Genomic DNA, 14,014 nt, shown 5'->3' on the forward strand with positions numbered 1-14,014 from the left:
ACCCAGCGTCACGTTTGCATAGTGAGTTAAATGTTTTACAGTACTTGTCTGATGGAGATGAGCTTGGGCCAAGGTTTGTTCCAAGCCATTGGTTCTTTGGCACCATGCTAAGGAGATATGTGAAATGGTTTCTCTCCAATCACACACACCACAGTCAGGGAAGGTAACAGAGGAACATTGAAAGGGACAGGCACCATGACTGAACACACACTGGAAGTCAGTAGGCAGGGATTTATTTCCACAGCCCATGCCTCCCAGAGCCTGTCAGTCCGAAGGAAGGTGCTAGATGGCATCAGGACCCAGCGGTTTAGGTCCCTGCTTTCGACCCCCTTCCGTGACGGGAACACCACTAGAAATAAGGGTGTCTTGGCCTCCTTGCCCAGCACCAGCTGAACTCCCTGCTGTAAACCCAGACAGGGGAGAAGTGGTGGAGGATACAGGCCAAGCAGGCGTCTTTCCTTCAGGACTCTCTTCCTGCACCCTTTCTGGAACAGGCACACCCTCATCATCATCCCACAGCGGTTGGGGTCTTGGGTTTGGGGGGCACAGGCGCACGGGCATCCCCACAAGCTCTGGGTGTTTGCGTTTGTAATGGCGCCGAAGAGTATTGGCTTCGGTGAAGCGCACCCTGCACGAGGGACACTGATACGGACGCTCGCCAGAGTGGATGCGGTGGTGATGTGCGAGCTCCCCGGCCTCGCGGAAGCGACGAGGGCAGAGCACACAACGGAAGGGCCGATGGCCGGCATGGATGTTGCAATGACGCCGCAAGTGGCTGGACCGCTTGAAGGTCTTGCCGCAATCTTTGCACACATGTGGCTTCAACTCTGAGTGCGAGATGCTGTGGCGCTCCAGGTCGGAGAGGTAGGGGAAGGCTCTCAGGCACACAGGACAGAAGTGTGGAGCCCTCTTGGAGCCAGAGCCCTGGGGCCCATCTGCTGCTGATCCTTCCGGAACTGTGTAAGGAACACCCTGATCATCGATCAACAGAAGATCGTTGCTGCCACCGCCATCCACTGGTGCTGCCAACGGGGCTTCCTGCACTGATTTGGGGGGGCGGCCCCGCTTTCGAGGGAGGGAGGACTTGACAGTCCGATTGGAGGTGGTGGCTCCCCCTGGTGGCCGGCCTCGGCGGCCCCGGGGAACAGGAGGAAGTAAGGCCAGAGGTTTTTCTTCCTCCCCAGACAAAGTTGAAGGCAACGGGTCTGAGCTGGGGTTGTCCATTGAGCAGTGGGGAGCTTGAGTCTGGGTACTGGAGCCGGCTAAGAGAAGAGAGGGGGCGGCGTCAGTGTGGTGAGGGTCTAAGCCCCCATGTACCCCAATAATTCATCTATCCCTCCTAAGTCTTTGGAGACCTATATAAGAAGACAATTCTGTACAAGTTGATAAGACACATTGACTGCCCTCCTCCGAAGTGTATCCCATGACTCTCTAGCATTCTTTCATGGCAGTTTGAGAATGATCCCGCTCCACACAGGCTCCTAGGTTTGAATGTCTGGCTCCATCAGGGGAACTCTTTGGGAAGGATTAGGAGGTGTGGTGTTGTGGGATATTTGTACACTGAGTGAAGATGTATTGCTGCGACTGGTCTAACAGCTGATCAGCCAATAGCTAGGCTGGAGAGGTTAGGCGGGACTTGTGGGTAGGAAGGAACTCAGGGTTAGAATCTGGCCTGGCAGGAGCTGCCTACCAGACACTGAAGAAGCTGGACATAGGGTACGGAGGAGCAGTAACCAAGCCACATGGCAGAATGTAGATTAACAGAAACAGGTTCGTTTAAATTATAAGAGCTAGTTGAAAAAGTCTATGCTAAGGCTAAGCTTTCATAATTAACAACAAGACTCTACGTTGTTATTTGTAAGCTGGTGGCCCGAGGGAAAGTCGGACTACAGTGTGCCCTTGATGGAGTAGGTGCTGCCTTGTGGGAAGAGGTGTTTCACCAGGAGTGAGCTTTGAGATTTCCAAATCCTACACCAGGCCAGTCTCCCTCTACCTGAAACTTATGGATCAGACATGAACTCTTAGCTACTGTTCCAGCAGTAGGTCAGCCTGTTGGCCCCCAGGCTCCTGACCAAGATAATTGTGGACTCACCCTCTGAAAATGTAAGCAAGCCCCACTAAATGCTGTTTTTTTTTTGGGGGGGGTTGGTTTTTGTTTTGTTTGAGGCAGGGTTTCTCTGTGTATTTCTGGCTATCCTGGAACAAGCTCCTGTAGACCAGGCTGGCCCTGAACTCACAGAGATCTGCTTGCCTCTGCCTCCCTGAGTGCTGGGATTAAAGGCGTGCGCCACAACTGCTCAGCAAATGCCTTTTTTTTTTCGAGATAGGGTTTCTCCGTTGCTTTTTGGTTCCTGTCCTGGAACTAGCTCTTGTAGACCAGGCTGGCCTCGAACTCACAGAGATCCGCCTGCCTCTGCCTCCCGAGTGCTGGGATTAAAAGCGTGCACCACCACCGCCCGGCAGTAAATGCCTTCTTATAAGTTGCCGTAGTGACGGATTTTCATCACAGCAACAGATCAGTAACTACTTTAGTCTTTAAGGTCAAAATGAGTAAAAAGAAAAAAATCTAGCTGAGAATGGAACTCTGGGCCACAAAGGCCTCCAAAAAGCCCTCTTCCACACAGATGGGGAGGAGGTCTGGAAAGGGGCAGGTGCTAGGCAAATCTGCTGATGTGTGAAGGACGAGTATCCAAGGTGCTAAATGTCTGGACTTTGGAGTCAGATAATCAGAAATGAAATGCTGAATCTGTCCCTTCCTTTCTGTGTGGCATTATACAAGATTCTAACTTCTCTGGGCTCATTTATGTCCTTTGCAAGATGGAACTCAGGGTTTGTTTGTTTGCTTTTCTTTCTTTCTCTTGTTGTTATTGCTGTTGTTAATTTACTAACCCAGACATGCAGTGAGCATGATACACAAAAGCCGGCAACAACCTTTCGAGGAAACACATTTTCTGTTTTGCAGACAGGGAAACTAAGGCACAGAAAGCCAAGTGAGTTAAAGTTCTCTCTGCCAGTAAGTGCCAATTAAGTCAAATCAGTTTTACTGACCTTGGTGGTCCAGGAAATGAGAAAGACCTAGGAAGACTCTGTGTGTGTGTGTGTGGGGGGCATACTTGAGGTCTCCCAGTCATGGGTTTGGATCCCGTTCTACCAATAATTAGCTGCAAGTCAGTTTCCTTCTCTGTAAAGTCAATATACCGAGGTTGTGGGGGAGAATCGACTGAAATAAGGAAGTTTCAAAAATGTCCCCAGAACATCTGCCTGGAATACAGAAAGCACCTGAAAAACCACCACCGTCCTTTCCCAGAGCCCAGATCTCGGGACCATAGAACTGGAGTGTACTTGGAGGACAAGAGCGCTACAGGTGCAGCTAGTAGCACATGCTGCTGGGGCCCCTGCATTCCTCTTTAAACAGTTCTGTTGTCTGGTTGGATTTTAAGTTTTCTTTATGTGTGGTGCTGGTTATCCAACTCAGGGGCCTCACGCATACTAGGCCTGAGTTACAACCCCAAGCCTTGCACCCCCTTTTCATATGCACACAGCACGAGGTCCACACGGGGGCAACCTTTCCAGGACCACAAGGTTCGCACCATGCTGTAGCCAGGACAGGAAACTGAATTTCTGGAACACACCTAGGAAGTGAGTGATCCCTCGACCCTCCCCCACCCACAGTCTGGTGGGACGTCTGCCTGTCAGCCCCGAGTGGCCCAGCCCGCAAGCGGGGCGGGCCCTCAGGGTGCGGTGGCCAATAAGCGGAGCGGGGACATTGGCGGCAGGGGCTGCAAGGAAGGGGTCTGCGCTGGCGAGCCCGGACCGCTCGGCGGGGCGCGAGGTCGGCGCGCGCAGGACAGAGCGCAGAAGCAGGGAACAGGTGCCGGGGGCGCGCTCGGGCACGCGCACCCGGGACCACCCCTTCCCCCTCCCCCCCCACCCGGGCCCCCCGCCTCTAGGTACCTCATTTGCATGCTGCCTGGGCTCGCGTGTGTTTGCGCGCGCGCGCCGGGGGCGACGGGCCGAAGCGTGGGAAGGGGCGGGGGAGAGGGGGGCCCTGCCCCTAGGCGGCGGCGGGGCGGGGGCGGCGGAGCGCGAGCCGGGCCCCGCCCCTCGGTACGGACGCCGGTGGCCCCGCCCTCCCCGCCGCCCGCGCCCGCGGGGAACAAAGGGGACGCGCTGGATCCCAAGGCCCAGACGCGCCTGCGCACCAGTCGCCTTCCTCGTCTCTGTGAGAACCAACGCACGAAAATCCCCGACCACCTCCAAATGCCTTTCCTTCCACAAAGCACTCCAACCCGGTGACCCAATCAAATACAGGTACCGGATAGATGAGACGCGGGAAATGGCTGCTAAGTGCCCCTAATTAACATGGCGCCCGATAGCTTCAAAGCCCCATGGTGTTAAAGCAGTAAAATGGTGCTTGGTGTTTCCTAACTCCGTATTAGTTCGCCCGCTTGGCTTTTTTTCCTTCCGAATGCAACTCGACAACCTGCCCAGCAGGAGTCCAAGGCTAGGAGAAGGAAATCATATCTGCGCCCATCTATGTAAACTCTTAAATATAATCACCGTGGACTAAGAGAAGCGGCGCGTCGCCCTTAGTCTATAGCGCGCCAGGGTAACGTAAGCCCCGCCCCTCCCTCTGCCCTCAACCAAGATGGCACCAGCCTAGCTTCTTTGACCTCCTGGGCTGGGAAAAGGAAGGGAATGTAGAAGGGCCGGGTGGGGGCGGGAAAGGGGAGCCAGGGGGAGGGAGAAAAGAAGACGGAGGGGGGGCGCTTGGGGGGGAGGGAGAAGGGAGCCGAGGCGGAAGTCGAGGGGCCCCTCAGGTGGAAGTGACGCTGACCCCGCTGCCCAAAATGTCGGCGCCCAGAGGGAGGTGTAAGTAATTAAAGAGGAAAGCCGACAGACTTTCCCGGCCTCCCGGGGTCCTGCCTGGTCTCCAGGACCTCCGCAACGCAAAAGCAAGGTGGTCTCGCCTAGTCCCAGGCCGCCTGACCCTGCTCCTGCTCCGGGCGCCCGGGGCCGCACCTTCTAGGGACAGGGAAAGGGGTACAAAGGGCTAGTTTTCCGGGCCTGGTTCGAAAGATCGAGCAGGGTGGGGGAGCCCCCGCAGCACCACACACAGTGGGGTGCAGGAGGAGGAGGCGGAGCTTATGGCGGTTGGGGCGGGGCAGGAGAGAGGGAGGAGCTTGTTGGGGCGGGGCCTAGAGTAGGGAGGGAGGGATTTCGTGGAAGGGTAGAGACTGGTTAGGAAATGGGTGAGGTTTATGCAAAGGGTAGGGCCTGGTAAAGAGGCGTGGATTATATACCATGGGTGAAGGGGCCTAGGTTGAAAAATTGAAGAAACTTGTTAAGGTTAGTGGAAAAATGGGGTGCAGGAAGACAAGAGAGGCCCAGAATATGATGTGGAGTTTGCCTAAGGTGTGGCTTAGAGAAAAAGTTGCCATGGCAAGGGTGCCCGATGGAAATATGCAATTTTGAGAGTATTAGTGAAACTATCAGGTCTTTATCATGAAGGTGAAAGCAGGCTAAGGACGGAGGTGATAGAAAAATGTGCCGGGCAGTGATGGCGCACATCCTTAATCCCAGCACTCCGGAGGCAGGGGCAGATGTATCTCTGTGAGTTCGAGGACAGCCTAGTCTACAGAGTGAGTTCCAGGAAAAGAAAAGAAAAGAAAAAGGTGACTTATTTAGAGGGAAAGTTGGGTGGGATTTGGAGGCAGGTTTCAGCGAAAATCTAACTTAGAAAAGTCAAGTTAACCTTTAAGGAAGCAGATGGGAATAAAGGAACTGAGAGGAGCTTAAATATCCAAACTGCTCAGTTAATCCTTTGCTGTGCAGCAGTGGCTTTGGGAAGTACACTGATCACGTTAGCTCAGACCGTCACCGTGTGACGTAGGCACCAGTATACCCATTGCATGGGTAAAGAGTTCCAGTTGGCTTCATCCAAAGCTACAGACCGACTGCAGAGGAGCTACTGCGATCTCCCTAGAAGTATGAGAGCAGTGTGCGCAGCCCCAAATCCCTTCTCACTAGCAGCTTGTCTTCGGAGATGAGTTAGAAGCAAGAAGTCTTTCGAGGAACACTGGGTGCTTAGGGAACAGAGGGAGGGGCCCAGACCTAGGCAAGAGTAGGAGGGCCTTAATTTGTAGTGGGCGGGGCTTGGAGAGGATTGAGAGAGCCTATAGAAACCTAGAGTAAAATGGAAGTGGCTAGGAAAATTAGAGAAGGAAGAGGGTCTGGAGAGGGAGAGAGACAGAGACAGAGAGATTTCAAGGGCAGTGGGTGTGGCTTGGTGGTGGACAGGTCTTAGCATTGGGCGGGTCTCCCAGAGGACAAGTGTTTCTGAGCCCAGAGAGCTAAAGGAGGGGATGGCCATTGGGGAGGTGATTTTTTACCTGCTTTTGTGTCTCTAATATACTCCAGAGAAAGCCCCAAGCCACCCTGGACCTGCCACCATGGATGAGTCCTCGCTGCCTGTGGTTCCAGCCCCTATTGCTGCTCCAGGGCCAGCACCATCTGCCGCTGCCCCTCGGGTGCCCTTTCACTGCAGCGAATGTGGCAAGAGCTTCCGTTACCGATCGGACCTGCGGCGCCACTTTGCTCGGCATACAGCGCTCAAGCCCCACGCATGCCCTCGCTGTGGCAAGGGCTTCAAGCATAGCTTCAACTTAGCTAACCACCTGCGCTCACACACCGGAGAGCGGCCCTACCGATGCTCCGCCTGCCCTAAGGGATTCCGAGACTCCACTGGCCTGCTGCACCACCAGGTGAGTCCTGGGAGCCACGCGGGGCTGAGATCTGGAGCTCCATTCCACTCAGGGAAAGGCAGCAGGAGATGGGAGTACACTCCTAATCATAGCTTCCTAATCGTAGAAAATTTCACTTTCCTTTCTGCCAAAAACCAATCAAAGCATGACCCTGCAGAGCAAGTTTGCCCCATGTAATTGTTTCACCCCCGCTACTGCTGAAGCCTCTAGTGCCTGCCAGTATCTGCAGCCTTGTGTTTACAGTTCTCTCCCTTACCATCTTGAAAGCAGGTTTCTCCGTGCACACCCAGCTCCTTTATTCTAAGAGCACAGGCTTTGGAGGGAGCTCAACAAGGCCTTCGGGGAAACTTACTCCTTTAAATGACCAGAAGCCAGATGGAGGGTAAAGAAAGTAGTTCCCTAAGGGAGAAGTTGGGAAGCAAATTACAAAAAAAAAAAAAAAATTCAAGGCATGTGATGCATTCTTATAATTCCAGTTCTCCGGAGGTGGAGGCAGGAGGATCAGGAGTTCCAGATCATCCTCAGCTACACACAGAGTTTGAGGCTAGCTTAGGCTATAGGACACACTCTGTCACAAACAGCAAAACAAGAACTAATGTGTAAGAGTGAATTGGGAGTGCTGCAGGTTACCGTAGACAAGAGGGCACAGTGATGTCTGCCTGAGTCTTTTGAAGGGTGGGAAGTCCACCCGGGCAAAGCACTGCAGACAGAAACAGTGGCAGGTGCAAAGGCTGGGAGGTGGGAAGGACCTCCGTGTGCTCATGGGCATTGGCTTCTCCTGGGGAGAACAAACTCACGCATTCACCCCAGAAAGGGCCCCAACAGAAGACCAAAATGTAGCCGCACCAGTTCAGTGTGGCAAATCAGTTTGGCTTTCATCAGAGAGCGCAGGTGAGGGTTTACAGAACATGTGTGAACCCCAAGTACGTGCTTTACCACAAAGCCCCATGCTGTCATGGAGATGGTCTGGTGGACGCTGCATAATGGAGCCCACATTCGGTTACCCTAACTTCCTACATAATGGAGCCCACATTCGGTTATATTAACTTCCCACGTAATGGAGCCCCACATTCGGTTACCCTAACTTCCTACATAATGGAGCCTACATTCGGTTACCCTAACTTCCCACATAATGGAGCCCACATTCGGTTATATTAACTTCCCACGTAATGGAGCCCCACATTCAGTTACCCTAACTTCCTACATAATGGAGCCCACATTCGGTTACCCTAACTTCCTACATAATGGAGCCCACATTCGGTTATATTAAATTCCCACGTAATGGAGCCCCACATTCAGTTACCCTAACTTCCTACATAATGGAGCCCACATTCGGTTACCCTCACTTCCTACATAATGGAGCCCACATTCGGTTACCCTAACTTCCTATATAATGGAGCCCACATTCAGTTACCCTAACTTCCTACATAGATGGAGCCCACATTCGGTTACCCTAACTTCCCACATAATGGAGCCCACATTCGGTTACCCTAACTTCCCACATAATGGAGCCCACATTCGGTTACCCTAACTTCCCACATAATGGAGCCCACATTCAGTTACCCTAACTTCCTACATAGATGGAGCCCACATTCAGTTACCCTAACTTCTTACATAATGGAGCCCCACATTCAGTTACCCTAACTTCCCACATAATGGAGCCCACATTCGGTTACCCTAACTTCTTACATAATGGAGCCCCACATTCAGTTACCCTAACTTCCTACATAATGGAGCCCACATTCGGTTATCCTAACTTCCCACATAATGGAGCCCACATTCAGTTACCCTAACTTCCCACATAATGGAGCCCACATTCGGTTATCCTAACTTCCCACATAATGGAGCCCATATTCAGTTACCCTAACTTCTTACATAATGGAGCCCACATTCGGTTATCCTAACTTCCCACATAATGGAGCCCACATTCAGTTACCCTAACTTCCCACATAATGGAGCCCACATTCAGTTACCCTAACTTCCCACATAATGGAGCCCACATTCGGTTACCCTAACTTCCCACATAATGGAGCCCACATTCAGTTACCCTAACTTCCCACATAATGGAGCCCACATTCAGTTACCCTAACTTCCTACATAGATGGAGCCCACATTCAGTTACCCTAACTTCCCACATAATGGAGCCCACATTCAGTTACCCTAACTTCCCACATAATGGAGCCCATATTCAGTTACCCTAACTTCCCACATAATGGAGCCCCACATTTAGTTACCCTAACTTCCTACATAGATGGAGCCCATATTCAGTTACCCTAACTTCCCACATAATGGAGCCCACATTTAGTTACCCTAACTTCCTAGCACTCTAACGCCTTGCCAGGCCCCTTTCAGCGGGCAGAGTAACAGCTGCACTCCCAGGAGCTGCCTTGGTTCCCTGGCTCAGGTGCTCTCCTAGATAGACGACAAACAAACAAAACAGTTGTATCTTAACACATATGTTGTTGGGGAACCACACAGTTGAGACAGTGTTGAGGGCACTGTGAAGTGGGCCATTTTGCAAAGGGAAAAAGTGGAGCGTTCACAGAGAAGAGAGATGGGTGGACTCAGGCTGTGGATACCTAGCGCCCTGGCCATAGCTGTATTCTGTGATGAGCCTGTTGAAAAGGGAACAGTGTGTACAGAGGCCATCAGTGTAAGGGACTGGGTCAGAGCTGGCCTGTAGCAGGGCTGTGACTGGGGAACTAGGGTCTCCTTTTGTGGGTTCCTGCTCTCTTGGACAAAAAAAAAATTAAAAGCAGAGTTAAAAGCTTAGGAATTATTTTATTAGAATTTGAAAGAAAAATCATAGGAAAGGCAGCATTGTGTGGGGCTGGAGGCTGGAGAGGCGGTAAGAGGATAGAAAGATGCACCTTTTCAGTTAGTCCAGGTGAGAAGGCAGGTTTATCAGTGAAGGTCTGCAAGCAGCCTCGTGGGAAGTGCCTCTTCTGAGAGACAGTGAAAAAGTCCAGAGTGTCAGGACAAGCCTGCTGAAAATTTGGGCTGGTATCCAAAGAAGAGACAGAAAGTAGGAAAAGAGTCAGACGGTGGTTTCACAGACCCTTAGTCCCAGCACTTGGGATGAAGAAGCAGGTGGATCTCTTGAGTTCCAGGATAGCTAAGGCTACACAGAGAAACCCTGTCTTGAAAAACCAAAACAAAGCCAGGCGGTGGTGATGCACATCTTTAATCCCAGCACTCAGGTGGTGGAGGCAGGTGGATCTCTGTGAGTTCAAGGCCAGCCTGGCCTACAATAGTTAGTGCCAGGACAGGCTCCAAAGCTACAGAGAAACTCTGTCTCGAAAAACCAAAAAGAAATAAAGATAAACAAAAACAAAAACAAAGGAGAAAAGGAAAGGTTAAACTTTTTGAGTTAAGAACTCAGAAAAGAGCCAGGGGTAGTGGCGCACGCCTTTAATCCCAGCACAGGCAGAGGCAGACAGATCTCTAGTTCAAGGCCAGCCTGAACTACAGAGCGAGTTCCAGGACAGGTTCCAAAGCTACACAGAGAAAACCTGTCTTGGAAAACGAAGGGGTAGGGGGGACGATGAGGGTGAGTACATGACCTCATTAAGGAGATAATCATTCCTCCCATCTCCATAAGCTGTTTCCTGACCAGATAATTGACAGGACCAATTGCTTTAACCTTCTGGAAAAGTCAGTAGTATGCAGTGTTTGAAGCAGTTTAGAATGTAGCATCTACACCCAGGGCTCAAAGTAGATTTAGATCCTCTTCTTTTGTAAGTTCTATTTATTTATTATCTGTATGCATGTTTAGCTGGCATGTGTGTCTGCACTGCATTTGCTCCTGGTGCTCCAGCAGATAAGAGAGCGATGGATCCCCTAGACCTGGAGCTACAGGCAGGTGGGAGCTGCCTTGTGGGTGCTGGGAAATGAACCCAGAGCCTCTGCAAAAGCAACAAGTGCTCTTAACTGCTAACCCATCTCTCTAGCTCCTGTTCTTTCCTTAAAATGTTTTTATTTCATTATTTGTTGATGTTCAGTTGATTGCTCTGTGACAGAGTTTCCCTGTGTAGACCTGACTGGCCTCCTTCTCACAGGGTTGGCCTGCCTCAGTTTCCTGCCTCCTGAGTACTGGAATTAAAGGCTTGTGCCAAGGTGCCCAACTCCGTTATTTCCGTAACTTAAATATCTTTGTTTTGTATTTTTGGGTTTTTTGTTGTTGTTTTTCAAGACAAGGTTTCTCTGTGTAACAACCTTAGCTGTCCTGGAACTCGCTCTCTAGAGCAGGCTGGCTGGCCTTGAACCCACAGAGATCCGCCTGCCTCTGCCTCCCAAGTGCTGGGATTAAAGGTGTGCACCACCATTGCCCAGCTCCTACTACTTCTTCATAATGATATCTGAACTTTATATGAAGGGTCCTTGTGAAGCTTCCCAATACAAAGAGGTGGGGGTCTCTTCTTAGTGGCCTCCACCCCTGCTTATGCCTGTCTAGCAACCTAACAGAGGAGCGCGGTGAAAGCTAGATCATGTCCCATGAACAGAGGCCGAGAACTTGGGTCCCGTCTCCTAGGAATCTGTTGCAGGACCCGGATCCTCAACCCTGCCTCTTTGCTCTTGCTCCCAGGTCGTCCACACTGGCGAGAAGCCCTACTGCTGTTTGGTCTGCGAGCTCCGCTTCTCCTCTCGCTCCAGCCTGGGCCGCCACCTCAAGCGGCAGCACCGGGGCGTCCTTCCGTCTCCCCTGCAGCCAAGCCCAGGCCTGCCTCCCCTGAACTCCCCCTGCCCAGTGTGTTGCAACGTGGGTCCCTGTACGGTTTGTGGAGGTGGAGGGGCTGGCGGAGGAGAGGGCTTGGAGGGAGCAGGAGCAACCAGCTGGGGACTAGCAGAGGCCGCAGCTGCCGCAGCTGCCTCGCTGCCCCCGTTTGCATGTGGCGCCTGTGCCCGTCGCTTTGACCACGGCCGGGAGCTAGCTGCCCACTGGGCCGCGCACACTGATGTGAAGCCATTCAAGTGCCCACGCTGCGAGCGCGACTTCAACGCGCCCGCGCTGCTGGAACGCCATAAGCTTACTCACGAGCTGCAGGGGAGCAATGCACCCCCAACGCAGGTCTGGCCCTCGGGTGGGGGTCCAGAGGTGGCAGGAGATGGCGATGCAGTGGAGGTAGGGGATGCCCCGCCGACCTGGGACGCCGGGCTACTTCTAAGCCCAACCGGGGCAGGCATCCCCAAGCTGGAGGCACTGCTCCCTGAGGGTGAAGGTGCAGAGAATGCTCGGGCTCCGGCTGCAGCTGCCGAGGCGTCCTCGGAAGACACCCTGTACCAGTGCGACTGTGGGACCTTCTTCGCGTCTGCCCCAGCCTTGGCCAGTCACCTAGAAGCCCACTCGGGCCCAGCCACCTATGGCTGCGGCCACTGCGGAGCATTGTATGCAGCGCTGGCCGCTCTGGAGGAGCATCGGCGTGCCAGCCACGGTGAGGGCAGTGGGGAGGTGGCCCCTGATGGCGAGGGCGAGCAGGCGACTGGAGGGCCGGTGCCCGGCTCCTCCAGCCGTGGCAAGAAAATCTTTGGCTGTTCAGAATGCGAGAAGTTGTTCCGTTCGCCTCGCGACCTGGAACGGCATGTTCTGGTCCACACAGGGGAGAAGCCGTTCCCGTGCCTAGAGTGTGGCAAGTTCTTCCGCCACGAGTGCTACCTCAAGCGCCACCGACTGCTGCATGGCACAGAGCGGCCCTTTCCCTGCCACATCTGTGGCAAGGGCTTTATCACACTCAGCAATCTCTCTAGGCACCTGAAGCTGCACAGGGGCATGGACTGAATAGCCAGGCCACCCCGACCTCTACAAGTCCAGAGCCAGATCATAATAAGATGAGGCCCTTGCCTGGAAAAATGGTGCCACTCAGAACCCACACAGGACCACAGTGAAGCATCCTTCAGCAAAGGGGTCCAAGGACATAATTGTTAGGGACTGAAATCTACAGAGAGACTCTTGACTTTGAGACCCCTGGAATGTGGGCATGCTCAGATCAACTGGCCTCCGCCACTGAGACCTGAGAATGAAAAAGGGGTCTCCACTAACACCTCTCAGCAGTTCACATGTGGGTACCCTCACGGTCCTACCACCCTGAGAGCCATCATTCCCAACCACCTTTATCTGGGGGATGGGGGCAACATCTTGGAATCTTCAGGATCCCCTCCAGATGACACCCACCAGCCACTCACTGGTAGCCCCAGAAAATGAGTATAGCCAGAATCTGCCTTTCCCCATTTTGCTTCCTATGCTGAAAGAGGACCAGGGTAGATGCCCCCACCTTCAGTTAACCTCCTCAGATTAGGTCTCCCTTCCTGCAGAATGTTCTGACCCTACTCATCGTCCCCCATCCTGAACACTAGCTTAAACTGGCCCAAAGTCTCCCTGCCCTGTAGGTTGGATTGACCCAGATACACATACTCCTGTGCACTTGCAATGGGCTGGTGCAGGCTGCGGCCTGACTCCTCTCTCCTTAGAGTAATAGGGCAGACATTTCCTAGAGCACAGTCCTCTGTCCAAGGTCGTCCCAATCCTGTGACCTGGTAGAGGTGGTAGACATTGGGGTTTCCCTCCCCCTCAACTGTAGTACCTGTCAGTCTTTCCATCACTACCACCTTGTCTCTGTGTTCTAACCCCAAGAGGAAAGGGGGACTTGGCTAGGGGTTTCTCCCCTGTGAGCCTCAACCTCACCCCCTGGTCTCCCCAGTGTCTCTGGGACTCAAATAAACCTCATTCTGTCCGTCACTGCTGTCTTGTTTGCTGACTCTGGGTCTCAGGGAGGTGGGGCTCTCTCCCTCTTGGACTTAGACTATGTGCCCTAGGACCTAAGGAGATGGCGCAACAGTTAAAATGCATGCTGTTGGGACCAGAATTCAGTTCTTAGCGCCCACATCAGGCCGCTCCTAACCACCTGTAACCGAGCTCCAGTGTCCTCTTGTGGCCTCCTTGAGCATTGCACTCACATGCACAAACCCACATACGTGTGCACCTCCTTTTTTTTTTAACCTTTAGAAGAGAACAGGTTCACTAGATACCGGTCTTTGAGGAGCAGGGTCAAGGGTCACTGCCCCTTCCTGTGGGTTTTTGAGCAGTTAGTGGTTGGTAGGGTTGGGGGAGGGTGTAAAGACTCCCAAGCTCCCACCCCTCCCCTGAGCATAAGCAGTTAAAGACGGCAGAGTGGGGGAATGACTCTTTCCTCCTGTAAGTGCCCAGATCCTCAAACCCTTGCAAGAGGATTTGGGCACTCCAATCCTTTATAAGC

At 52.9% G+C, this 14,014-nt stretch overlaps 2 protein-coding genes across 9 annotated transcripts; one reads left to right on the top strand and one right to left on the bottom strand.

The window, feature by feature from the left end:
• Positions 1-216: 216 nt before the first annotated feature.
• Znf524 (zinc finger protein 524) lies at positions 217-4,103 on the bottom strand. Its single transcript, XM_075941582.1, has 2 exons — positions 3,955-4,103; positions 217-1,262 (listed from the first exon to the last, which is right to left on the bottom strand). Exon 2 carries the CDS (start codon positions 1,222-1,224, stop codon positions 283-285), a length of 942 nt encoding a protein of 313 aa, XP_075797697.1. The 5' UTR covers positions 1,225-1,262; positions 3,955-4,103; the 3' UTR covers positions 217-282.
• A 9-nt stretch (positions 4,104-4,112) lies between these two features.
• On the top strand, positions 4,113-13,497 carry Fiz1 (FLT3 interacting zinc finger 1). Of its 8 annotated transcripts, XM_075941570.1 has the most exons (4): positions 5,713-5,988; positions 6,421-6,764; positions 11,350-12,196; positions 12,362-13,497. In XM_075941570.1, exons 1-4 carry the CDS (start codon positions 5,913-5,915, stop codon positions 12,538-12,540), a joined length of 1,446 nt encoding a protein of 481 aa, XP_075797685.1. In that variant the 5' UTR covers positions 5,713-5,912; the 3' UTR covers positions 12,541-13,497. The 8 variants fall into 8 exon arrangements, with proteins under 8 accessions (XP_075797656.1, XP_075797645.1, XP_075797627.1 ...); XM_075941541.1 differs by lacking the exon at positions 5,713-5,988 and adding an exon at positions 4,113-4,311 and having other exon boundaries at positions 11,350-13,497; XM_075941530.1 differs by lacking the exon at positions 5,713-5,988 and adding an exon at positions 4,624-5,675 and having other exon boundaries at positions 11,350-13,497.
• Positions 13,498-14,014: the final 517 nt, after the last annotated feature.

The sequence above is a fragment of the Microtus pennsylvanicus genome, chromosome 1 (assembly GCF_037038515.1).
Source record: "Microtus pennsylvanicus isolate mMicPen1 chromosome 1, mMicPen1.hap1, whole genome shotgun sequence".
Taxonomy (NCBI): domain Eukaryota; kingdom Metazoa; phylum Chordata; class Mammalia; order Rodentia; family Cricetidae; genus Microtus; species Microtus pennsylvanicus.